Source organism: Alligator sinensis, unplaced genomic scaffold (assembly GCF_000455745.1).
Source record: "Alligator sinensis unplaced genomic scaffold, ASM45574v1 scaffold469_1, whole genome shotgun sequence".
Taxonomy (NCBI): domain Eukaryota; kingdom Metazoa; phylum Chordata; order Crocodylia; family Alligatoridae; genus Alligator; species Alligator sinensis.
The window spans coordinates 260,248-286,546 of NW_005841934.1; the positions used below are offsets into that span (position 1 = coordinate 260,248).

A 26,299-nucleotide genomic window follows, 5' to 3' on the forward strand; every position below is an offset into this window, starting at 1 on the left:
AAAAATACACTCCGGAAATTGCCGACTGCCTTGTGAGCAGACTGGCTTTGAAGACAGTAGTGTAGAAAAAGGGCCCTCTGTAAGGTCATGTTCTTGTATTATATTAACATGAAACAAACAGTTACATTCATGCGCTTGGACACACAGATGTGCCCGTGCCCTTAGAGAATGCCTTTTTTTAGAAGGATCTTAATATTTCTAGCATGTTGCATGAGCAGAAACGGCTGCAGAGCAGGTCTAGTTACAAAGCTGATTTGTGACCACATGTAATGAATGATCAGCTGTCACTAACTTAGTCCTGGATCTTAGCAAGGTACCAAGTGCTTCCCAGACTTTACGTGCGTGATGAGTAAAATTGCCAGTGCCAAGCGCTAAAAAATGATGAGGGGTTTTTTTTCTAATTATTTATTTTAAATAAGAAACACAATTAGAATACTTTTTTTATCTGCTGCATCTTGAAGGTGCATTTCTGTCACATTTTTCAAGTTTTTTTTCCACAATGGGAAGGGCTAGAAACTTTAGCTAAAGGAAGGAAAGAAACCATACCTTCGCTTCTAATAGCCTGCTCTAAAAACTGGGGATTTAGGAAGAATACAAAATATGAAATCCACGCTCGAACTGCAGAAGTCTTTGACCCTGGAGTCATCCCATTGACTTCAGCAGAAGTACCGATGCTTAAAGTTAGGCACGTGCTTAAGTACTTTGCTGAATTGTGGCCTAAAATACTTTGATGATTAACTGAGCAACAGTTATTGTTGAGGTTGACCCCCTATAAGACCTTGTGATCTGTGCACAGCAGATTTGTTCTTCCAGGCAAGTCTGCTATTTTGTTAAAGTGATATTGCAATGGTAAAAAATAGATGGTATCTTACATGTAAAGATAGGGGTTAGAGACGACCGAGTAACACTTAATTAAAATGAAGTCAAAGTGCCTGAAAACATTTTTTCAGTTTTCAGCATCCACCTTCTTGTATTTATAGTTTCTTCTAATGCTGGACATAAGATTTCCCTCGCGCAACCCCAGAACCTGTGCTGTGATGGTGGAAGTGGTTTACGTGATCTCAAAAAGAACTTTGTAGAAAACTCTTTTTTAAAGTTTTTTTTCCAAGAGATTCATGCATTACGGGAGGGCGGGGGAAAGTTGAATAAGCCAACCGTTGTTTTAATCCACAGTCCCTGTGACCTTTGCAGTAGTATGTGCAGAAGCCTAACAAAATATGCATATCGGTTGAGTACGTTTTAAGTGAAGTTGAACAAGAAAGCAGATGCATTAAGCTTTGCAAAATTGTAAAATTGATATTGCAGCTATGTCACCTTCGCCTGCAACTGGACTGAGCAAGGGTGAGAGAGAGAGAGAAATCAATTCCACGAGTTTTGGAGAATGTAAGGATGTGTTGAGAACGTGTCTTGTGTCTCGTCTCGTGTCTCGTGTTGGTATTGCTGCTACTCTGCCACGGGGGGCCATTTGTGGCCAAGGGTGGTTCAGAAGGGCAAAAGGCGATGGTTAACGAGGAATGAAGGCACCACGTAGTTGCTTTGGCTTTTCATTGGCAAGCAACAGACCATAGGCACTTGCAAGCACCTCCATCCACTCTGATAGTCTTCCACGAACCTTCCCTACAGGGCCCTGTTGATGGCATGGAGTCAGTCAATGCCACTGGTCTCGTTCCTCTTCACCGCTTGCACAAAACTCCCTTGACTGCTTTTGCGTGTTATTCAAAACGGTGGCTCCTAAAAGTAGGTTGGCAGTCACCACCCATCTAGGCTGACACTAAGGCGGTCTTCGAAGTAGGTGCACCTACTGGGGAGTTGGATTGGAGCTCGGCAACTGAACGAACACATCCGGGAGTCCTCTTTCTATACCAAGATTCAGAAACTTTTGTTTTAACCCACAAAACGATCTGCCTGAACCTTGGGAGCACTCTGGTTAATTTTACAAAGCAGTTACAGTCTTGTGTTACTCATATAAAGTCTTTGCGACTGAGTGGGGGAAGAGTGGGGGTTGTTTTAGCAAATTGGACTCCATCAGTCAATCGCCTAATTGGCAAATGGATGCAAAAGCTGCCAAGGGAGTTTTGTTTGCCCGCCCACCCTGTGTAAGTGTGTGTGTTGTGTATGTTGTGTTTGTGTCCCCCCTTCCTGTAGTCTTTCGTAGTAAAATGCATTGCTGGGTAAATGCACTTCGTGGTAGACCTTATGTTTCATTGCTCTGGTTTGAAGCACACATTTACGCCTCTGTTTGTGTTACCTTGAGTGGCTGCTCATAGACTAAAAGGTACCTGGATGAGGAACATAAGGCAACGTTTGGCAAGACTGTAGATTTGGCAAATGTGTGAAGCGATGCTGAGAAAATGGGCCCATGCTGGCGATCTCTGTTGAAGCCATTTTGTTTCTGAAAGGCAGGGCATGCCCTCTAATTGGCTTAGCCAGAGTCTGCCAAAAAGCCTGTGAAATGTTAGACAGAACTTTTCGAAAGTGTCTGCATAATTTCATGCTTGGATTAACCAAAGACGACAACAAACACCAATTCATTTATGGTCTCAATTCTGTTACAGGGGATGTCCTAATTTATAGCAAATAGCCTTCAGCCACGTAGTCCTGACTGGTAAAGACTACCAACTTCCAGTCTGCTCATCACTTCTATTATTCAGTAATTGTATTTGGAGAAAAATTAGTTTATGACTTCAAGAGGTGATGCATATGAATTTAAGCTTAGTTTTTAACCACAAAGCAATCAAACAAGAAGGTATAGGATGCAAAAAAAAAAAAATGCATTTCAGTCGAGGGCTGTAACAAAATCTGAATAAAAATGCCAACTCCCTGACACCCAGGACTTGCACTCACCTGTTCATTGCATTTCCACTCGTCCATGTTGTGGATTCATGTTGCAGTTTAAACTCATTGGTGAGTTGCTGAAAGAGGAAGCATCAGAGCCAGACTGAAGTCTACTGTATAAAGCACCAATCAATTAGACCCAAGCTTTTTGTACGACAGACACTGACAGCATTAAATGCAATAAGAACCCAATCCTGAGCTCATGGACATCAATTAAAAGATGCTTGTCGACTTCCATGGACTTTGAAAAAGGCCTTTAATGAAGAGAGCTAGTTTACTTGTTTTTAGATACCGGCATTGATTTTTATTTGATTATCAACATGCACCCCAGCCATAAATATTTTCCAACGTCCTTGATATTCATATTAAGCATCATTCCTTTACCAAAGATGCAAACAGCTGGCCAATACAAGAATAACTTCTGCCATTAATTATAAATCATGGGGGGTTATTACAAAATTAATCAGTGTTACAGTTACTAACCAATAAATATTAAATGAACCTGAAGGTGTCTTCTGATATGATTTAATGTTAACAATTAATTTTGCTTTAAAATTATATATATATAATCCGTGCTTTCTTTCCTTATATATATATAAAATCTTTGCTTTCTTTCCTTATATATATATATATATATATATATATAAAGGAAAGAAAGCACGGATAACTTCATTTAAATTATCTATGTTCAGTTGCACTTCAAGGTTATCCCTTTAACGTATGTAATATTCAGTGTAGACATTTTGCTTGTGTTCCGTACTAATAAGTAGGTATAGTTGGGCTCTTCTGCGTTTCCAGCTGCCTTTGTCTGCTCAGTAGAAAACGAGACGTTTTAAAAATCCAGGTCCACAGCATCAGCTACATTGACTTCACTGGCACTCCTCCGATTCACACCAGCTGAGGATTCATCCCCTAGCTATTTCAAGAGCCATCAGCTAGGAAACTATGCCCTACAAAACCTAATGATGACAGTAGAAATCATAACAGCAAGCTCTTGTTTCTTTTTTTTTCTTCCATAAAAAGAAAAGCATCTGTATCATGTTGCTAATGGCATTATCCTCTCTTATAGAGACACGTTTACAAAAGGCTGTTGGACTTATTAGCGACTCTAATACAGATGAATACTAATATCACGGTGCTAAGCAAACAGCAAGAGCTTGTAGCACTTCTCAATCTCCCGCCCGTTGTTCAAACAGAAGCCGTGGAGTTCTTAGCTGCAGTTTACAATTTAAACCTATGAACGTGCTTAGTTACACCTTGAAGCCTTGGACCTCTCTGATTAGATATTCCCAGCTAGCGAGCCTTGTTAAGGAGCAGAAATCAGAGCAGCATACCTAATAGATAACTTCAGGACCCATCACCTCCTACAGTCAAATCCTCAGAAACAGTGGAGGGTGGAAGGATCTCTGGCAAGGGTAACCGTGCTGCAAATTTTTCTCCGTTCGTGCTATCCCTGGGTGGGAAGGGGTGGAACAGGTTCTCAGCTGCTGCTTTGCTTTGAGATCTGCCATCCCTCGCCCTACCCCACCTCCGAGAGCCATAGTTTGAAGGCTGACAAGGCCAGAAACGAAAGGCTTCCATCCTTCTGTCCTAATGTAGCAGTGACAAGTCAAGGAGATGAGTAATTTCCCCTCTACCAATGCACACATGCATGTGCATGCACACTGTTCTCTGCAGGAAGATGCATCCGGGTGTTGATTCAAACCCCCTGAAGCCAATGCAAAGACTCACAATGATTTCAACGGGCTTTGGATCAGGTCCCAGGGGAACGTAAGCAGAGCATTCATGAGGGAGCTCCATGGGGGTCAGGTGGCTTTCATCCAGAGTCCCACATGGAGGCAAACTGTAGACGATGGTTAGTCCTTCATGGCATTGCTTCTGCAATGTTTCTTTGCTCAGAGTCTAGTGGTCCCCCCCTGTTCTCCCTCATTGCTGGTGAGTTGTACCTAACTCCACAAGTCATTAATGGGACTCTGTAGAAACATGCTATTTGCTATAAGCGTGGGCCCTTAAATACGGCGTCTTGTCTCTGGTTTTATCACTCGTAATACAAGAAAAACGATAGAACTTGGAGGACTTTGGGTTTAAGCTAACAGCTTTCCTACTAAAGGTTGTAATAACATTTCTCTTTCCTTCTGTTCCTTCAGTTCCAGATTATCAAGAACAGGATATCTTTCTATGGAGAAAGGAAACTGGCTTCGGATTTAGGATTTTAGGTGGAAATGAGCCTGGAGAACCGGTGAGTGCTTTTGAAAGTGGACTTGTTTCCAAGTCCCTGCCAAAACGCATGCAGGCATACCCTGCTCTGTCCGTTCGGTCCTGAACAGACAGCACCCATCCAAATACTCCAGATTCGGAGGAGACTAAAATTCAGCGCTGGCCCCGTGTGCATGTTACAGGCTAGGCCAGCCCCCAGATCTTAACACATCCCCACAGAGGTGGAAAGTGATTTTTCCAATCAGTTTTTCACTAGGTTCCTGTTTTACTATTTGACCTTAAGAGCAGTCTCTCTCGGTCTCTTTTATCTTTCCCTGAATTAAGTTGGTTTCTTAGCTGTAAATCTAGCATCCCGGAAAGGTGCCAGACTAAAAGCACCTAATTTTCTGTCTGTTTGCTGAGCAGGTCAAGCATACAAAGTGTCAGCGCGCATTGCTGCCGGCTGCCCTGTCGATGTGCTTCCTGTCCATTTCTGGGGAGAGGGAAGTCACGGTTTCCTTTCATGCCGCAGCAGCGTTGCTGAGCTCAGTGGCGATAAACCGAAGCCAACCTGGTGCATGTGAAAGGAGCTGAGGTGATGAGCTCTAGGGCCAATGAAGAGATTGATTTAGAGTCCAGATTGCTTCTTGGTCTCGCTGCTCCGATTGACGATGCTATTGCTAATCGTTCTGTGCTGTTATTTAGTCTCTTTCGGGAAATGCATCCTCTCAAGGCAGGTGATGAGCCAGAGTGAAGGGATCTTGCACGCGGTTATATCCCAGCGATAAAGAACAAGGGAAACACCTGGTTCTCCTTCGTTTCACAGAGGGCTTTATTCAGAACAGCTGATGGATGTTGGTCACTTGTGCCCGCTGCTGATTTGGGTTATACACAACCCAGGGCTTTCAATCTCATTCCCAGTCCCCCCAAGCTTCCTTAGCCGTCTGATTGTTGAATACGTCCCTTTTTTTTCTCCCCCGATAGATTTACATTGGTCACATTGTACCATTGGGTGCTGCCGATGCCGACGGTCGCCTGCGATCCGGAGATGAGCTGATCTGTGTCGATGGGACTCCTGTGGTTGGAAAATCGCACCAGCTCGTCGTCCAACTTATGCAGCAGGCTGCCAAGCAAGGCCATGTCAACCTCACTGTACGGCGCAAAGTCGTATATGCAGGTACGTTCAGTCTGATTATTTTCCAGTCTTAATCCAGGGAGTTTACGGGTCAGAAACCCTAAACCTCCATCTCAAAACAGTTGTATTTCCATTTTTATAGTAAGTGTGAATGCAGACGTTATTGCACCTTCCAGCTGACTTTTATCCTTTTTTTTTCTGCCTTTTTGAATGCTTTAAAATATGACACATTTTAAATACGAGTATCTTTAGGCAAGATCTGGGATTTTTTCTCTGCACACCTTTCAGGTATGGGTACGCTATTCATTCCTAATATGCTGCAATTAATAGCTTGGTTGTATTACAGTGAGTTCTTGACGCTCTGTCGTGCACCGGTTTTACAAGCACACCGTAAAATAGTGCCCCTCCCTGAAGACCTTTTCATTGACATAGTTCAAACACGGGCTGGGAAAGGAAAGAGAGGCATAGAGAGGGGAAGGAAGTACTTTGCTAGTTCAGTGATGGAGCTGGGAGTGAAATATATTTACAAATGAAGTCACGTTTCAGTGCCCTGACCCCTGGGCCGTGCTTCTCTGGTAGAGAGAACATTAAAAAATGATGCCAAGTGAGAGTCATTTGAAATCCTCTCCTTTATTTTTTTGTGTTGTAAGTAAAGTTCCAGTGGTTGCACATTCACAAATTGATGCAGGACAGAAATGTATCCTTCGCTGCCAATGAACAGGGCCCGAACATGGAAGAACAGCCAAGCCAAGAACAAAGCATGGTTTTGTTCTTGCAAATCTACAAAAATGTGCTGTTATTAAAGAAAGCCGGGACATGACAACGAGGTTGCTAGATGACACTTGATTTATGTGTTGCTAGTGACAGTTAATAGTAAGTGCTGGGATTTCCTTCCACCTCAGTCCAAATTTCAGAGTTGGATCTTGGTCTAGGCCCATTTCTAGACAAAAAGGACGTGGAGCAGACTTCCAGGTGAGGTGTCAACAAAAAGACAGGGAATGATGTACTTGAAGCCTAAAGGAGGATCAAAATAACCTTCTGGTTGAAAAGATCCTTGTTTCTCTCCACTGGACTTTGGGTGGACTTCTGGCAGGCGGCGTTACATCCATGTTTGGTTTCTTTTCCTTTATACTGTCAAAATGTAGTGCGACTGTACACCATGGAGCTAATGCATCTCAGTTGTTTCCAGTCTTACCATTTTAGATAGCCTAAAGAGGAGCGTTTTGCAGAGTTAGGTTTACTTGACTTCTTTATTGCATGTAACCCAGGCTGGAAACAATCACAAAAAGGTTTAGATGGTTGAAATACATATTTTTGTATCTAGTGACTTCTCTAAACGTGGGATTATTCATGAACAACTACTTGCAAAGAACTGCGCAGAGGAACATCTCTTTGGCAATAAGTCCGTCCTAACTTAAGGGATGACGTTGTGATATTCAACAGAAACACGCTGAACCCACGTGATTCAGATCTGAGATGTCAGTGAGGTTCACACACAGAGTTACACTGGTTTCACTAAATCACAATTTTAGGATATAGGCATGGGAATAATTTACCATAGGCCAATTAGGGGTAGGGTTTCCCCATTTATCAGCTGGTCCGGGGTAAGCACCTATGTGCAAGCTCTCACCTTGCAGTAATTGCCCTTTGTTCATGGAGGGTTAGCCCACCTTTCACTTCACAGCGAATTGTTCATTGCTCCGTTGCCTCTGTAAATTAGCATGAGGCTTCAGTGTGCAACTTGAGCCACGTGAGAGCATGTTTGTGCGAGTGTACAGGAGTGTGGGTGTATTTCCAGGGCCGTTTCAGAACGACCAGCAGTTCCAGCAGCATCTGGCATGAGCAGATGTTGACCCGGTTGGAGAGATGCCTGTCCTGTCATTTATCCCAGGCCCTTTATTTTTTGTAGCTGAACTTCATCTCCGTACCGCTAAAAACACCAGGGCCATGCCACCGACGCGGTGAGAATTGTGCTTTTTTCTTGCAGTTCCAAAGGCAGAGAACGAAGTCCCTTCTCCAGCCTCCTCGCATCACAGCAGCAACCAGCCTGCTTCTCTGACAGAGGAAAAACGTACCCCGCAGGGAAGCCAAAACTCCTTAAACACCGTGAGCTCCGGCAGCGGCAGCACCAGCGGCATCGGCAGCGGAGGGGGTGGCGGCAGCGGCGTGGTCAGCACGGTGGTGCAGCCGTACGACGTGGAAATCCGGCGTGGAGAAAACGAAGGCTTTGGCTTTGTCATCGTGTCTTCTGTGAGCAGGCCGGAGGCGGGGACGACCTTCGGTAAGTCCTGAAAGCTGTCGCTCTAACGAGACGAGGGGATGCATGCTGCAGTGCACCGAGGCTAACGAGGGTGTAAATTAAAATTCATCGGTGTCATATTTGGAGGCTGAGAGTTAGTAGGTGCTGGCCTCCTGGGTTTTGTTGAGCCCTGGGATCCGAGGAGTGGGACCTTGTGAACTCTGACTAGCAGCAGAGCCAGGAGTGCTAGTGCCTGGCGCTCCTTGAGATCGCTTTCGGGCAGGTTGGCAATAAGTACGAATTGAAATTTTAGATTTCTCTCCCAGCAGAGGAGTAGGAGGATCCCAGAAAAAGGGAGCGTTGAGTCCAGTGGAGCAAATAACCTAGTAGAAATGCTGCCTCTGATCCATGGAGGGCCCATAGATTTGCAACCAGCCCCTCCTAAAAGTGATTAACTCCTCTCTGCATTTCAGAGGGATGCTCCTAACTGCCCTTAAGGGTATGAGCATGCTGATCGCTAGGGATTGGTGCATTATTAGTGCTTGCTGTGATGGAAGATAATGAAAAGTTGCATCAAAAATGATAGCTCATTGCCTTAGCTTGGCCTGCCCTCCATCTCCTCCTCCCAAGCACATGGTTGCATAGAATAGGGAATAACAAGTATTTTTTTCCTCTGCTTCTTCAGTGGATTTGGCCACTTAAAGGCAAGCCCATGCATCAACATGGCCTGTTTGTGCATACTTCCCTGGGCCTCCTTCTAGCTGGGACGCTGCATTGCAAGGGAGATTTCTAATTCTTCCTCCAGACGCTAAGAGGGATTGTTGGGAAGAGCAGTGTGAAATATAAAATATACTGCACTGTTCCTCCCTGAAGAGACTGTGATGAGCTGATGTAAAGAATGATGTTCGTTCTAGGCAGAACCATTAGCTAAATGAAAGCTGGTGTAATGTAACCTCTCCAGGGGTTCCTCACTTGATATATTTTGACCTGTGACTGTGTCTCCTTGAATTTTCAAGTACATCAAACTTTTTCCCGATACTCTGCATGAGATGCTTTGCCCTCAGCTATGCAGTGCTTGCCTTGTCCCTGTAGTTTTTGTGCCTCCTTCATGGGTTGTCTTTAGAGATGGGCTGAACTGGTACCGAAGCTCCCCCTGGTCCCCTTAGTGTGGGGTTTCACATCCATGGTCAATACACTGGATCGACTAAATATTCATTTCTGCTTCTGAAACCCACACGACCTCGACTGAAAGCAAGCCGGGCTTTGTCTTGCAAGGAGAAACTTGCTCGCTGTTAAGAAACGGCATCCCGTGTCTAATCACCCTTGCAGCAAGTCACGCATGTGCCTCTCCAGCCTTGTCACATTACCTCATATCCCATTTTTAGCCCTTTCTTTATAGTTTTTTCAAGTATTACTACATCTGTAACAGCGCATATCTCTAAAACTACTAATCAAATAAAGGATTACAGCCGAGCTGCGCAAGCGCATCTTGAGGATGGATGCATGGTGGATACAGCCGTCATCTCACGCCGCACCATCTCATGCTCTACTGACTGTGGGCTATGTATATAGGGCTTGCCAGCAATGCAAGGAAAGCTGGAGGGGTCATATGTCCTGAGTTGTGTGCATCCTCCATTTGCAGGGCTAGGTGACTGTTGTGAGCTGTCCTGTGTCTGCCGTGCATTCATCCCAAAATGCCCTTGCTGGATGCATCTCGGAGACATTCGGACTGTTTTGCTTGTGGTTTTAGAGCTGTTGAAGCCAGGGGTCTGCATTCAGTCCCTGCTTCTCTTCCCCAACCAAATCAACTTTTAAGCTCATAAAAGGGGAAGAATTAACAGTGGTTATGAGGTGGTGGGTGGTACCGAGCAGGTCCCGCGTGTCAGTCTTGGCCCATCTCTAGTGGTCCTGTGCCTTCCCTAGTGCTTCCTTTGTTCACAATGAAAGAACTGGTTTCTCACTGCTCACCCCACGCGACACTGGTAGATTGGGTCTTTGTGGTGAAAGTGGGAGTTTGACTCCGTAGCAGGCATAGTGATGATCTTTCCAAACTGAGAAAGAACAAAACATTGGCAGAAGCTCGAGCAGCCACTGGCTCAATGGAGGCCTGGAGAGGCTGACACCGTTACCATCTCAGACGAGTAAGTTTGAGCCCTCTATTAGCAATTTCATATTTTGCAAATGCAAAAACAAAACTTTAATTGGATGATTTTCAGGCTGCCAAGTGCAGCTGTAGTCTATAAAAATGCCGCTGTGTCTAAAGAAACCAGAGGGCGAGACTCTTGGTGGATTGGTGCAATGCCTCCCCGTAATGGCAGTCAGTTAAAGCAAAGCCCTTTGCCCTCACAGTCGATTGCCAATGTTTTGAACACTGGCAGCCAAGCTATCCTTTAATAACTTTTGCTTGATGCATTAATTAATTAACCCTTAACCTTCTCTTTCCCGTTTCAACCCTTTTTCTCCTTTTTCCTTTCACCATATTCCCATGTATATAAACAATTAAAAACCAACCAAAAAAAAAACCAAAACCCACAAAAAACAAACAAACAATACAATACAAAAGCAGGAAATGCATGTGTGGCCATGCCTCACAAAATAGGTCGGATAATTGAGGGGAGCCCTGCAGACCGCTGTGGCAAGCTGAAAGTAGGGGACCGGATCCTGGCCGTTAATGGATGCTCCATCACCAACAAGTCGCATTCGGACATTGTCAACTTGATTAAAGAAGCAGGAAACACGGTCACTCTGCGCATCATTCCAGGCGATGGTAAAGTATATGTTCATCTGTCTTTGTTCAAATGCTTTGCTTCTCCTTGGCTTTTCTGGTCAGTTTGAGGTTTCCATTTCCATCCTACCAGACTTGTGATCTGGTCATGTTTTGTTTCTCTGAGATCCCGTGCTTTTGCAGTCCTGGAGCTGTCTCTTTATAGCCTGTTTCTGTCGATATATAATAGCAGCCTCCACCTCCCTGCAGGGGGGCTGCAAAGAGGATGGAGCTGGGCTGGTCTCAGTGGGGGCAGACGACAGGACAAGGAGCAATGGGCTCAAGTTGCAGCAAGGGAAGTTGAGGTTGGATATTAGGAAAAACTTTCTCACTCGGAGGGTGGTGAGGTACTGGAATGGGTTACCCAGAGAGGTGGTGAACTCTCCATCCTTGGAGGTTTTCAAGATCTGGCTAGACACTTGGCTGGGATGATGTGGTTGGGGCTGGTCCTGTTTGGAGCAGGGGGTTGGACTAGATGTGACCTCCTGAGGTCCTTTCCAGCCCTCGTTGTCTGTGATTGTCTGAATATGACCCACACCCTTGTTGACGTTCAGCCTTTGCTTGGTTCTTGGGTCTTTCATAAGAGATCACAAAAGGGAATAAGTGTACTGTTGTGTTTTGAAGCTGTTTGGAAAGATGATGTGCAGGTTGCTTTGGGAATGATCCTGGTCCAGCATGAAATGATTTTGTCAGGGTGCTTTGATCCTGGAGGTGTTTGCCGGCTCCCAGCTGACTATTTTAGGAGACCCAGAGTCCTTATTATAAATAAAGAAACGTGTCTGCCTTATATCTAGGATTCCCCAAGCCTATCCTGACCATGACATTAAGAAGGCAGGAGACATAAATGCCGGGAAACTTCTGTAGTCAATTAAATTATTACGAATCCCTCTACTTTTCATTGATTGCAGCGTTATGCACTGGATTGATCCATAGTGTAAACTTGCTTTGCAGAAATTTTCTCGTGCTACCTGGTTCTTTTCAAGCAAAATCAATGGTTATGACATTTGACGGCATAGATACAATTCTAATGAGCATTTTTAGAATCACGCAGTACGTTATTTGCAGTCCAGAAAACTCAATTAAATATAGAAAGAGGGTGATTAAGGAGAAATTGGATTGAGTAAGATAGTTCATTGCAACCAAAACTATTAAACGAGATCGTTTCACTCCACCGTCTGACTTGGAAACAGCTTGCTGTCACTTATACTTCGCTCTCTATCTTCCAAGCCATGTTTCATACGGCATCTATGAAGTGTGCTGTGGCAGTGAACGCTTTTAAAAGACTGGAGAGAAATTGTGAATTGAGCCTGGGATTTTCAAAGGGTCACGAAAGATTTACACACCCTATTTCCTGTGTAGTGAAGGGGGAAAAAATAATAATTCAATGGTGCCTAAATCTCTCTGGATCCGAGATGAACCCGTGGTTCCAGCTGTGATTTCTAAAGCAGCCCAGGAGCCTGATTGTCATGCTTTTAGTTGCGAAAATTAAAATGTACTGAGACTAGACATGTCCTGTTTATTTATAGCTAAGACAAAATATACTGCGTGTGTATAAGGCTTTTTATGCTGGTCAAATGGTATGTGAGCCTGTGCTGCTTCCAGCAAATTGAGTATTCATGAATAATACAATTACTATATATCAGATAAACCAGAGTCTGAACAGGCCTACATGTGCCAATTTTAGAGGAACGACTCTGACAGACAAATGGTTCATTATCTTGTTCTAGCATCTGACCCAAACTGAGAAAAAATGATATCTGAAGAGGGGGAAAAAAAATCTTGAGTGGTTGGAAAATCTTCCTATCAGAGAAGTTTTCCTGTCTCATGCGTTCTCAGTCATTGCACATGGCCAAAACGTGGCAGCTTTCTTCTCGGAAATCCTTCTTGTAGGATTATGGGAAAAACAAAATGCCGTATTAAACATATTTAAGCTGGGTCATTTGCAAATAAGGCTGGTCATTGAGCCATTCAGACTGAAGGGAAAGAAAGACCACAGAAAAAAAAGTAAATTAAGAAAGAAAGGGCCAAACTGTTCTCTGATGAAGAACTGAAGAATTTGGGAGGCTTTCTTCTTCCCTTTGAATGTCATGGTGTTTTTGCCAACATCAAGCATGCAAGCATCTGAGAGTCTCAGGCTAGGAGTTTATTAAGAAAAAGCCACATAACAACACAGATGAGGTTTTTAACATGCCAACTACCAAGAGACTTATGATGTGTTCACAAGTGTTGGCCCCCCATGCTCTAGGTGTGTAACAGTGCTAGGCCAGTTGCATTGAATTGTCTGCCACGCTCACAAGCTAGTATATGGGGTTGTTCCTGCCAAAACACTGAAGTGGTACCTCTTCTCCTTTTACCGTTTATCTCACCTTCTCTACCCCATTATTTTGCTGCCACAACCTCCATGCTGGCAGTCAGGGAGGACTGGTTGATAATCGCACTGGAGAACATCTGCTTTAACATTCATTCAATGCACTGAGACAAAATGTGCAAGGTAGAAAGGGAATGCCTTGCACTAAAGATTGTGGAATGGGATTGTTTTTTTCCTCTTAGGACAGCACCCATTAGGAAGCATTCATTTTTCCCTTTGATTTCTGATGCATATGGATGAGGTGCAGAATCACTACAGTGTATGCACTTGCTTCTTAATCAAGAGGTGCAACGTCGTTTTTTCCTCTGGGACAGGGTGCAGCGCAGATGATAGATCCCTAGAGAGCAGCCAGTGCAAGATCAATGGGCAGCTTATGGAGAGGCACAAATGCACACACAGCCTCTGCCCATGTACATATGTAGATACCTCTTTGATGCCCAAAAGAGTTGCACACTTCTATCCAAGGGCAGAATGTGGTCCACAGTCCATTCATATACTGTAGCTAATAATGCACTTCTTTCTGGTTTTGTCCCTGATTTTGAAAAGACTCGTGCACCTGCTTAAATTTGCCTTCCTGAGCTGTGCCCCTAAAATTGGCCTTGAAGTCAGTGGAAGTGCTCATGGTATATAAATGAATAGCCTGCAAAAGCACGTAGATGTAATAGCGCTTTTCTGTACCCAAGACAGTATTTGGCACAGAACAAAACTGGATGCAGTAGATGCCTATGTCCTTTCTAGGGCTGAACGGCCAGTGCTTTGCTGGTCCACGCTGAGCTGACTTGGTATAATGCAGCTTTCTGACTGCAGCAGCCTTTTTGGAGAAAGTAGCCTCTGTTAGGGTATGATGGTTTGAGGAAAATCTAATAGGGTACTGCAGGAGCTGTAAAGTAAGAAGTTACAGATAGCCTTTCAGCAAAGGAGACAGGGGTACTTATAGGAGCTAATAGATCTACACGGGAAGGCTACAGTCACTCAGATAGCTTTTCACTTTTTGTTTCAAGGTGGGGAAATAGGAGAGGATTTTCAGTAAAGGTGTTCCTCGTGCAGCCTGAGCCTATGTTTAAAATGTGAACCGAAATACCGCCAATCTGCTGACCCTTGCCAACTCTTGGGACACGGGAAGCTAAAGATAGACTTGTGGAACTGCATCTGTGCAGAAGAGACATTGTTGATCTGCTTGGTATGCTTAGCACAACCTACCAGGGAGCAAAAATGTTGCATTCCCTTTGAAGTCTTCGTCTCATCCCAGACTATTCACAGAAGGCTGCTGAGGCTTATGTGCTGGATGAATTCAGCACGCTTCAAAAACACGTATTGAACCCTCTTATTTTAGGGGCAGAATTTAGCATTAGGGGCATCTGAATGAATCGGGCAAAAACCCATGGTCTTAAGATCTAGCCGCTTTCTAGCGAGGTGAGCATCCTCATACAGAAGTGCTTACTTGCATTAGTGGAGCAGAGTGGAAGCTGCTCAGCTTGCAAGAGGTCTATTTAGGCCAGATCTGTACCACTCCCTGTCTGGAAACAAGGCTTGCCCACTCCATCCTGCTGCATCCAGCTAGACAGGTTGAGCGGGTCCTGAGTACACACCTTTGCACCACTCTGTCCGGTGGGTGAGGCTTGGTTTTGACAGTGGCCAGAAGAAGATGCATAGGCATCTTAGGTACCTGCTCCGTTTCCTTTGCAGCCATGCTGACTCGGCTAACAAGGAGGAGGAAACCCATACTTTATCCAGGTATCTGTAGTTAAAATATATCAGTGCAAGCAGATACCACTCTGGCATTCAGTAAATACCCAGGAAAGCTTCTGACCACCTTCTTCCTTTGATTCAAACACCAGCCACTTGCTAATGCCATTTGTAGTTGTGGGATGGCCCTCTTTTGCCGTGAACTTGCCCGTGTCCGCAGGAACAAGGAACCAGATGGCAAGAGGATGCAATTCAAACAGGAGCAGGACAGAGGAGATTGGGAGTTTTGTACTGGAGAGGCAGGCACCTTATTCTGCTTTTAACTCAGCCTGGAAGGCTAAAATTGCAATAAGGGCTCTGTTTTAAAAGAAGGTAGCAGTGATCTAGGGCTCCAGCGTACTCGGTCACTTGAATCCTTCAAATCCAGATTGCGCGTCTTTGTAAGATTCGGTTCAGCCCGAAGCCATGTCTTGGCTGGATGAAATTCTCTGCTCTGTTATGCAGGAGGTCAGAGAGGATTATCATAACGGTTCCTTCTGGCCATTAAATTGATGATGCTATGAATGAAAGCTCATTAGCAAACAGAAAATCGCCGTGGACAAGTCTAAAAGTAATCAAGAAGCTCAGCGTGGTTTGTGTGTCAAACCACAGTTACTTCAGACTGCATCCCTGAAGAGGCATAACGACGGCCTTGAGGTCTCAAGACTTTGCCATTCCTGCAAAGGGGCCTGTGCCATTTTTACAGAGAGCTCAGCTTGTTCAGTAGCATCTACCCCGCCAAGAAGAGGAGGAGGCTCCTCCCGTGAAAATCACTGTATAAGTGCTGAGTATTTATTATTGCTAATTTTTACAACTGCCTGCAGCAGGGAGGCTTTCCTAATGACCAGACCTGACTACAAAGATAATCCTAGGTATCTTTTGATTCTGTAATTGTTCCTGTCTGGGACTGCAAGGGAACGGCTTCTTCTGGTCTTTTGAATAGTGCATATTCCTGTGGCTTTCAGTGGTTCTGCTCACCCTTCTCCACATGTTCATTTTCAATTACGCTAATGGTTTCGAAAGCTAATCTAATGAAATATGGATATTTTTGTTGGCTGCGAGTTCTCTAGCCAACTTCTCTGAGACTCCCCGCACTTTTGGTTAACTCAACAAATGTAAAAGTGCTGCCTACTATTTTAAATGCACACCACTGATTTGGAGCCACTTCAGATAATGATCTTTCCTCTGAAACACCAAATCCAGTATCCTGGGAGGAATATTTGTAAGAATACAGTACTCCACCTGCACCCTTTGCAAAAGGCCATGCAGGATTTTTCAGGTTGTTTTTTCACTTGTCAAATTATCTCTCTGTGCATATATCAGGGGTGGGCAATTATTTTGGGCAGAGGGCCACTTACTGAGTTTTGGCAAGCCATCAAGGGCTGCATGGCAGGCAGCCCAGGGCAGATAAATATTAATTTTCTAAATTGGTGGGAGAGAATGGCTTGGTGGGCCACATCCGGCCCCCGGGCCGTATTTTGCCCACCCCTGGCATATATACTCGCTTAATGCCCCCCTCAGCTTTTGCTGAGGCTGTGTGCACCAAGAGTATTCAGGATCAAGTTAACATGAACTTTTGAATGCGTGTGTGAGCCATTTATTCCCAATGCTGAAATGGGCCTCAGCTGCAACATTTTGACTCTCGTTGCAAACACAGTTTCAAGGGAGATTTGTAGGTTTGGTTCGTTATAGGTTCATTGCCTTAGAGAGCCTCTAGCACCAAAGAAAATAGAAACCCGGTCTCCCATTCTTATGGCTTAACAGTGAACTGTGTGTCTTCCTCTTTACAAAAATCAGATGTGCATTTAGACTTTAACCTCCATCTTCTCCACCCCTCTCCCCCCAAAAGTGGATGTTCAAACCAATATCTGGTCTTAGGCCAGTCATTAGTTCTGAATAGGACTTTTAGAAGCACTCAGCGCTGACTTAACTCTACCGCTAGTGAAATCTGTGATCTAACTCCCCTAGCTTCCAGATGAGCTTGATTCAGACCAATTCTGAGCGCTTATTTTTGTCTATATCTAATGCCAGTTATATCATTCAAAGGGGAAGTGTTTGGCCCTGAATGTACAATATACTTTGCAAAGAACAATAAGGGCTGGAACATGGAGTTTGCTAGATACTTGAGAAGTGAGGAAATCAATAGTCTTTCAGGTCCAACACAGGAAGTCAATAGAGAGTTCCCATCATCTTCAATAAGGTTTGGATCAAGATTGTATTCGATATCACCCATAACTAAAGTTATAAGTTCAGAGGAAGAGAGGCACTGGTGGTGTGATATTTTCTCTTGCTCCTATAAAAAGATCCAATATGATCTTCCCAATTTGGAGACGGTTGTGGGCTGGGATTCATATTGTTAATCACAAAATAAAATACTGGAAGATCTTTATTCGTCTTTGGAGAGTCCACCTTTGCTTAAAGTGGGGCAAGGGGAAAGGAAATGCATCTTGCCCAAACAGCCTGAACGAATTCGTAAATTTTTTTGTGCTGTTTTTAGATTTTTTTTTTGTTTGCGATTGATGAAAACACTGATGAATTTGGTTACTGGAGAAGAAATCCAATTTACATAAAATATAATATTCATTACATTAATGGAGCGTCTTGCTGTATGCAGTTTACATTTACAAGCTCGGGCAGTGTTTCTGGCGCAGGCTTTTTTATTATTGTTACTTACTTGGATGATAATGGGATTGGAGATGGTGTCTTCAACATTCAACATTTTTCTTTGTTACTGACAAGGCGTGGGCTACAGCAACAGCAGATATTGTGACAACATTTTCCAACTGGTTAGTGTCTAGGAGCCTTTTTTTTATTATTAAGATAAAAAAGGTGGAAATGAAACTGTGGAGCTATCCTGTAGATCTAATAATGATCACAAGAAAAAGCTGGGCAAAGAGGAATATAGCATGCAAAATTCAAGTCTTGGTTCAACAGCTGTATTTACATAAGGCCATGGAACGAAAGACATTTTACCATCCTTCTTGTATCAGCATTTCTTTATTAAAGGCTCCCTATATACTTAAGGGTTTCTGGGCAATTGTTGCACAGTGTGTTTTTAGATAAATGCTTAATGGTTATCTAGTTATATAATTCCCTTTTCAATTATTGGGCATAGGAAATATGAACCCGGCATATCCCTCTAAGGCACACTCTTAACAAATGCATTTGATACTTCCCAATGAAATGCCTTGGCAGAGCCCGCATTAGTCTTTGAATGAATTATTTAATTAAGATCCTCCCTCACGGTGCCATCCGTTTTATTTCACAGAATCCTCCAATGCGACATTATTGACCAATGCAGAAAAAATTGCTACCATTACAACCACGCATACTCCGCAGCAAATACCACAGGAGAACAGGTCAGCTCCTTTCTTTGATGCTCTCTCTCTTTGGTTACTTCTCAGTCATCTCCATTTCCCATGAGCCGTCTGTTTTCTCTCTCTTTCTCTCTCGATCATTTCAACAGGAACAACACAAAACCAAAGCAGGAGTCCCAGTTTGATTTCAAACCACCCCAAGCAGCACAGGTAAGAGCCGCCTTTCTAATTTGCTTTGTTCACCACGCAGCCTTGTCTCCAAGCTGCTAGAGCTGTCTCCTTCTGAAAACCCTATTGCGAGGCTATATTCCCTCACCCAGTCGGGCTGAAAAAAGAAGGCTCGCTGATTAGCTTCTTAATGAGGGCTGATGTTGTTTCAGATGACAAACACTTCAACTGCAGAGGTGCAATCACGACTGAAAACAACGGCAGCTAATATTGTACGGCAGTAATAATTTATGTGTTTGTTTGCTGCAGTGTGGGTTTTGAAGGGGGCTATTGTGCACAGAATAGATAGATTCAGAAGACCAAACAATATCGGAGCTTAGGGAGCGGGCTGCACTTGGGGTGCCGTGACTTATTTTCACCATGTAGGCCACATCTTATTAAAAAGACTCTCTCACAGATGCATCCCCTTCCATTGGCAATTGCAGAGATAACCTCTCCCGTTAGTGATGGCTGAGCATCCTCATGGGAGAGGAGCATCACTTCTGCTGTACAGAGAAGTCTTGCCTGCACTTTAGCTGTCTTTAAGGGAACGTACCAGCTGCTAACAAGGAGGGAGAGGCATTCCCGGATGTCCAAGCTGTTTTCCACAGACTGTAATCAAGCACTCAATTTGGGGCTTCAAAAGCAATGCCCTTCTGTGGCAACAGATCTTGATTTATTTATTTTTTTTAATTTTCGTTTTATTGAAACAATGCAATGTCCAACATCGAATATCTTCCAAGCAGGAAATAGAGCAGAGTTCAACTTCTTGTTCCTTTCTGTCCAAATTACCTTCCTCGCAGCAGGACCAAGATTTTTATACCGTTGAGTTGGAAAGAGGAGCCAAAGGGTTTGGCTTTAGCCTGAGAGGCGGTCGAGAGTATAATATGGATCTCTATGTATTGCGGTTAGCTGAGGATGGTCCAGCGGAGAGATGTGGGAAGATGAGGGTATGTATAACAAGGAGTTTGAAAATCTCATGAATTGCAGCAAAAGTCGTTTCTTTGCAATTTCTTTTTCTGCTGGTCTGAATAAAATTGGGATGGATTTAAAGCATTTTTTTAAGCCAAGGGGATTCCTTTCCTAGAGTCCTAGAACTAGCTCCCGTGGTAGTCAGTGGGCAATTGCATACAAGCCTTTAGAGGAAGAGGTTAACAACGGATGCTCTGCTCAGCCTTAAGCAGAGGAACTTCCTGGGACTTGACGCCACCACGATCCACAGTCAGTCCCATTTCTCAGCCAAGTAACGTGACCTGAAATGGTAGCAGGAGGGAGCTAGAATTTTGTTTGATGCAGATTGTAACAAACCCCATTTCTGTAGAGGCTTAGTAAGATTTAAGCACCAAGGAACTGCAATGGCCAACACACCGAGGACTGAGGACCAATCTTGGTCAACACACTGAAGACTGAGTCAGGGTCCTCCAGAGCTGAGTGCATGAGTTGTTACACTTGAGCTAAAAAACCAGTAGGTCCTAGCTGGGGCTGCAGTGCACTAATACCTTCCACTCAATGGGGAGAGAGAGAGAGAGATCTGTAAGATGCACTCACCAGAGAGTTACAAAGGATAGCATAATTTTTCATTGACGCAGCCATTGACCTGACCTTCCACCTCTACTTCCCCTTTGTGTATGATATGTTATTGTGTTACATATATAAACACGGACTAGATAATATGATTATATAGACACAGGACTATATAACATGATTCCACTGAGATTGAGCACGTTTAACTTAACCAAAAAATATAATTTAGTAAATTGGAGACTTCGATGATGACATACTTAGAGAAAAAGGTCCCCCATAGTTTTTGTAGGTTTGCATGTACCATGCACAACCCCAGCATTATCTGTCGCCATAATTTTGTGACCAAAGTATTCTGTCTTTCCGAGCACAGTGCAAGGGGTTCTGCAATTTGGAAAGAGTCTTGGTTAAGGAAAGACCTTCAGGACCAGACTTTCCACTGAGTTAAATATGGGTGAAATTAGTATGCAGAGGGTCCACTATGTAACTGTTATTTTTGTTTCTTGATAAGCTGTTCAATATCTAAAACCAGGGTTGCAGATTTATATCGTGCCTTGACATCCAAGTGAGAAGAGGCCCCTGGCCCTCCCAATGAGTAGCTGTAAGACAGCCAGAAAATACTCTCAAAAAGATTGGCCTACAAATACAGGTAACCCCTGGGTGATAACCCAGCGGCTGGAGTGCTGGGCTGCTAAGGCAGAAGCCCTAGGTTCAAGACAGCTCTTCTCCCTGGTTATCTACACCCCTCTTAAGTGGAGGCCTTTAAGAGTGGACCCAATGACTTCTGAGTTCCCTCCCAGCGCTGTGAATCTATAAGAGTTTGCATTTTCCATCGACACTCAAAAGCTCCAATGCCAATATAGTGCTATGCTAACACTGCGGTCCTTTAATTGACACACTTGAGGGGATGCACTTGTGCCACGGCCCCGTTTTAATCCCTGATTCTGCTCTTTCATCATGTTGACAGATTGGCGATGAAATTTTAGAGATCAACGGGGAGACCACCAAGAACATGAAGCATGCTCGGGCCATAGAACTGATTAAAAATGGTGGCCGTAGGGTCCGCCTCTTTCTGAAACGCGGAGATGGCTCAGTACCAGAATATGGTGGGTCAAACTATGAAAACATTCCTTTCTATCCCGGCATCTCTCCATGAATGATTTGTCTCAAGATCTGAAGCGGGGATTCTTTTAATTTTCCTTTCTCACCAGTGTCTTACCAACCTTTGCAACATACAGTTAATTGCCTTGCTTATGCCGAGTTCTCTACACATTCCATCCTTTGCTTGCTTCCATGGACTTCGGGGTGCAGTGTAAGGCAAGATCATCATAGCAGTATTTTTTGGTGATCAGAGAGGGGGGGAAAAAAATAAAAACAAAAAAAAACCTTATTGTCTCGTCCAACCTAACAAGGAATGTTATTGAACTGTGCCAAACTGATCCTCACTGGTTGAATTGTTATCTTGAATAACGCTCTAATGCAAAAAAAAAAAAAAAAAATGGAAATCCTGGGACATCTTTTTGTGAAACATCAGGGGTTGTTTTTTGTTTTTTTGTTTTTTCTTTAGTTTGTCTGTATCCAGAGGCATGAATGCCAGGATGGTTCACAGGCTTTTGGATTCCCTTAGTATTTATGTCAATATTTATGAAAGGAACGTTAATGCAGAAATACCTGAATTTGGCCTTCCAGCGTTATTCCCACTGCTCCTCTCCTATCGTTTCTACCGGTATCAAATCAGTAATTTGTCAGGTGTAAGGAGGTTGAGAGGTTATGAAAAGGTGTTTCTAGCGCCTGTCTTGAAGGAGACATGGCTACCTTTCATTTCCTCCTCAGATTTGTGCTTGAATTCCTTTGCCCCGTTTGTTGGCTCAAGTTGATTAGCCGACACACTGGACGCCATAGTATAGTATTCTATTTATTATTATAATAATGTCTTATTTATTTGAGCTATTTATGGCAAACTATGCCCTCGATGCAGGGCTGACTTCCCAGCAAAGGGCTTTGAAGTTTCTGTAGAAACTGATGCTAGAAGACATGCCGCCTGTACTCCTCTCCCCCTTTTCAGGTGATTGCTGTGTCAGTCCGTTCTGTCTCTTTTCACTCCATTTCCTGAAAATAAACTCAAGCCATTCTGCACAATATGTTAACTAGATTTTTTTTTCCTTTTTATTTACTGTATCATGTTCAAGCGTTTCCGCTCATCTGCTCATTAAGTAGAATTGAACCTAAATGGCCAATTTGAAATCTAGCATTCGAGGTATTCAGTACTATAGAAGGGAAATGGTGGGGTTATGCTTTTGTACTCTAAACAGCACACCAGAGGTTTGACAATGGCACTGAAATGATGTAATGTTCTTTCTACTTTTGTCTTTTTCCTATTCTCCCTTGGATGTACAGTACTGTATCATATGCTAGACATCGTAAATATCCTGTAAATTAAGCGCTTCACGTTTCAAAGCATATGTCTGTTGCACTGAGGATGAAGATCCAACACCCGTTTTCTTTTGGCTACTAATAAATCAAGTCACTAAAATTGAAGCCAGGATCTGACACGCAGGGGCCGTGCTACTGTAAAGAGCGTCCTTGTGACATTTGGGGCGTAGTTCCTTCAGTTCTGTTCACTGCAGTTGCGAATGGTTACTCAAATAATGTTCAGTTCCAATATTTTTCTGACTTGATTGGAACATGCTTCTCTACGAGGCTGTATATTTTTGTAATGAGTTTTGTACTTATTTTTAATGTTGTGGTCTCCGGTGGACTTTATTTTCCATTGTTGTTTGACTGTTAATGTTTTTTCGATGACATTCTGTGTCGCTGTTCCAGTTGTCTTTTAAAATGGATGCTTTAGTTGTCTGGGTTATTGAATCACCTCTTAGATGTCTAATTATGTCACTATAACAACAACTGCTGTCTTTGCAGCTTTATATTTGGGTGAAGCCTAGACAATCTGACTGGAAAAATAAACTTTCTTTATTCTAAGATAAAATATGAAGAATTTTTTTTCTTTCATCTTTATTCTAGGGAATCTAAATTTTCTACTTTTCTCTTTCTCTTTCTCTTACTTTTCTTGGTGCTGGGCTCTTCCTTCCTCAGCGATGATACCTCCTAATATCGCTGCATGTATGAGAAATGACAAGCTCGGGGAGCCTTGCTTCTACCTTATGGGCCATAATCAAACTACGGTTTGTAGCTAAAATCAATATTAGGTGTTTCTGTGCTGTGGCCTAATTCCCTCACATTGCTTTCCGCTTTGCTATATTTTTATATGTACGGCAATTCATTCTGAGCATCCCACGTTCTTTGAATTGTAAGTACACAACCAAACATGTATTTAAGCCTTGCTTTTACCTTGTGCAATAATCAGGTGGCAAGAAACCAAGCAATTGCAGCTATGGTCCTCCATCATCTTGATTTTTAAAAAGCTAATAAATGAAGCAACATGAATTGCAAGAGTGGTTTGCATCTGTAATCGCAAAAATAACGGCCCGCACACACAAAAAAAAAAAAAAAAGAAAGAAAGAAGGAAAAAAGAACTGAATTGAGAGAGGTTTTAGTAAAAGAGCTTGCACATAAAGAAAAATGAAAATGTAAGTGTTTTGCAAGTTAGGAGGGCTAAGTCATTTGTTTTGCTTTTCAGTCGTTGTCATCAAGACAACCTGCTTTACCTAAAAGTGAGTGTTCCCCAAATTGAATCCAGGAAGTGTTAGTATTTAACATTAGTCGAGTTGCCTTACAATACCTACTTTTGCAAAGAAAAAAACTGCTTCCCACCTTCAGTCGGTGTGACTACTTTAATGTTTTGCCATGTTTATGATAAATCATTTACCAGCATCCAAAACAAAAGGCAAGAGTAATTTTAATTTAGCCACAGTACAGTTCCCTTGCTTTACAGTTTGTCTTATTCAGGTAGTTCAGATCTCTTTGGTAGAAATAAAAAGAATTAACAGGAGGTTACGTGCTAATCAAAGCTATCCTGCATATGAGAATGTCCCTCCATTGCTTTAATTAAAAAAAGATCATAACTTCTATCGTCATCGGTTGAATCATTGTGGCAAAACCAAAACCGATCCCATTACTATTTCATAACGTAATAAAATTAAATGAGATTAAGTAATACGTTCAGTGCAATGGAAATTATATGATTATGGTCTCATTATCACACCTTTAAAATGTTATTTTGTAGGATCAAAACATAGTCATCAATTATATCACTCTATCCTTTTACAGTCACTTAAAATGAGACTTCACACACACAATACATTTTTTTAAGGAGGCATTTCTTTCAAAAGAATAAAAAGATAGCGCTAATCACTTCCTAAAGGCCCTTTTATTGGGAACTACATCTTTAAAAAAAAAAAAAAAAAAAAAAGTCCTGCAATCCCCCTTTTGTTTTTACTAGAAAGAACTTACTTTAATCTTAAAAATTACAAATTGGACTTGGGGGAAAACACAAAATCCTGTGTGATGAGCTGAGCATAACAATGATAGCAACTTGGACCAAAATAGAGCTAATGAGGAGAAGCACCAATACTAATCTATAACTCTCATTGTTTGCAGTTTACATTTTAAATTAACAAAAGCTTCAGTTAGTCTTTTACTGACTGCTTTAACAGATGTTTGTTTTTGTCACTAATGAAGTCTGAGGAATGATAAATGGTGTCACAACCCGACCGAATCCATTTGTACCAAACAATTTGCTGTTATTCTTTTTTCAGACCCCAGCAGTGACAGGAACAGTCCAGCCACAGGTTCACAAAATGTATCGGAAGTGAAAACCGTGCCATCTGACCGACGCCAACACCCATCATTGGAGTCCAGTTATCCACCAGATCTTCACAAATCATCACAACATGGGGACAAGCGGACTTATGTTAAAGACCCAAAAGGCAGCAGAGAGTTTAGCAGACAATCCAATGAGCACCACACTTGGAACGGAACTTCTAAAAACAGCGCTAGCGCCGCAGGCAGGAAAAAGGACCGGTCACCGGAAAGGAGGCAAGACCGACAACCAGAAAAAATGGTGGTAAATGGACAAAAGAGGAGGTCTCCCGAAAAGAGGAGGGAAGGGACGAGGAGTGCTGACAATACCTTGGAGAGAAGGGAGCGGCACGAGAGAAGGAGAGACCTTTCTCCCGAGAGGCGCAGAGAACGGTCGCCGACTCGCAGAAGGGACGGGTCACCTAGCCGGCGGAGGCGGTCACTCGAAAGACTCACGGATCCAAGGAAATCACCGGAGCGGAAAAGAGAAAGCTCGCCCGAACGAAGGGCTAAGTCGTCCGACAGGAGGAGGGAGAGGTCGCCTGACAAAAGGACCAGGGGTGAACGAGTCGGCAACCGAGAGAGGGAAGAGCACAGTTCGAAATACGATACTACCAAAAGACACCCCCCTGAGCAGAGGAGGAGACCGTATAAAGAGTGCAGCACTGATCTCAGCATCTGAGGCATCGTCCGATGCACTGAGCCACATTCCAGCCTTTTCCAACACTGAAGTTTCTAAGAAGAGAGCAGCAAAGCCGAAAGTATCCTCGTTTTCTTACGCAACAAAAAATCTGACACCTGCTGGTCCTACGAATAGCAACAAACGTTTTATGCAGATGAAACCTTATAACAGAAATATATACAAAAGTGTTGTGCCTGATGTATAATATTAAAGAAAGTATTTTTCAGTGTATACATTTTTTTGAAGTTACTTGCCAAATGTTGGTCCTAAAGGATTATAAAATTTTGTTTCTACATTCTCTGTAGATTTCTTGAGGGAGAAAAAAAAAAAAAATTCCTTTATCGAGCAATTCCCCACCCCCACGATTACGTGGGGGCAGCCAATGTTATAATATAGGTAAGAGATTTTATGACCAAGCTTGAGTAATTTGATCCAGACTGTTCAATAGTGATTCACTGCTATGTTGTACGTAGACATTTTTTTGAAAGGGGCGGGAATGGGGGAAAGAAGAAAAATATACGTGTCGGTAGGAATGGCGTACTTACTCCTGCT

The 26,299-nt window shown here is 43.1% G+C and overlaps 1 protein-coding gene across 14 annotated transcripts in view; it reads left to right on the top strand.

Moving 5' to 3' along the window:
* The window catches only part of MAGI1 (membrane associated guanylate kinase, WW and PDZ domain containing 1), a 182,105-nt gene extending 156,127 nt beyond the window's left edge, over positions 1 to 25,978 (top strand). For 2 of the 14 annotated variants that reach the window (XM_025199023.1, XM_025199028.1), the window contains exons 14-24: positions 1,306 to 1,383; positions 4,983 to 5,074; positions 6,016 to 6,208; positions 8,154 to 8,447; positions 10,969 to 11,172; positions 18,531 to 18,621; positions 18,729 to 18,789; positions 19,593 to 19,736; positions 21,275 to 21,413; positions 23,401 to 23,489; positions 25,023 to 25,221. In XM_025199023.1, the coding sequence (XP_025054808.1) occupies positions 1,306 to 1,383; positions 4,983 to 5,074; positions 6,016 to 6,208; positions 8,154 to 8,447; positions 10,969 to 11,172; positions 18,531 to 18,621; positions 18,729 to 18,789; positions 19,593 to 19,736; positions 21,275 to 21,413; positions 23,401 to 23,489; positions 25,023 to 25,079 (1,442 nt within the window). In that variant the 3' untranslated portion in view covers positions 25,080 to 25,221. Of the gene's footprint in view, positions 1 to 1,305; positions 1,384 to 4,982; positions 5,075 to 6,015; positions 6,209 to 8,153; positions 8,448 to 10,968; positions 11,173 to 18,530; positions 18,622 to 18,728; positions 18,790 to 18,959; positions 19,020 to 19,589; positions 19,737 to 21,274; positions 21,414 to 23,400; positions 23,490 to 25,022 lie in introns of all 14 variants that reach the window. The other 12 variants (XM_025199016.1, XM_025199027.1, XM_025199017.1 and 9 more) reach the window with 9 other exon arrangements.
* Positions 25,979 to 26,299: the final 321 nt, after the last annotated feature.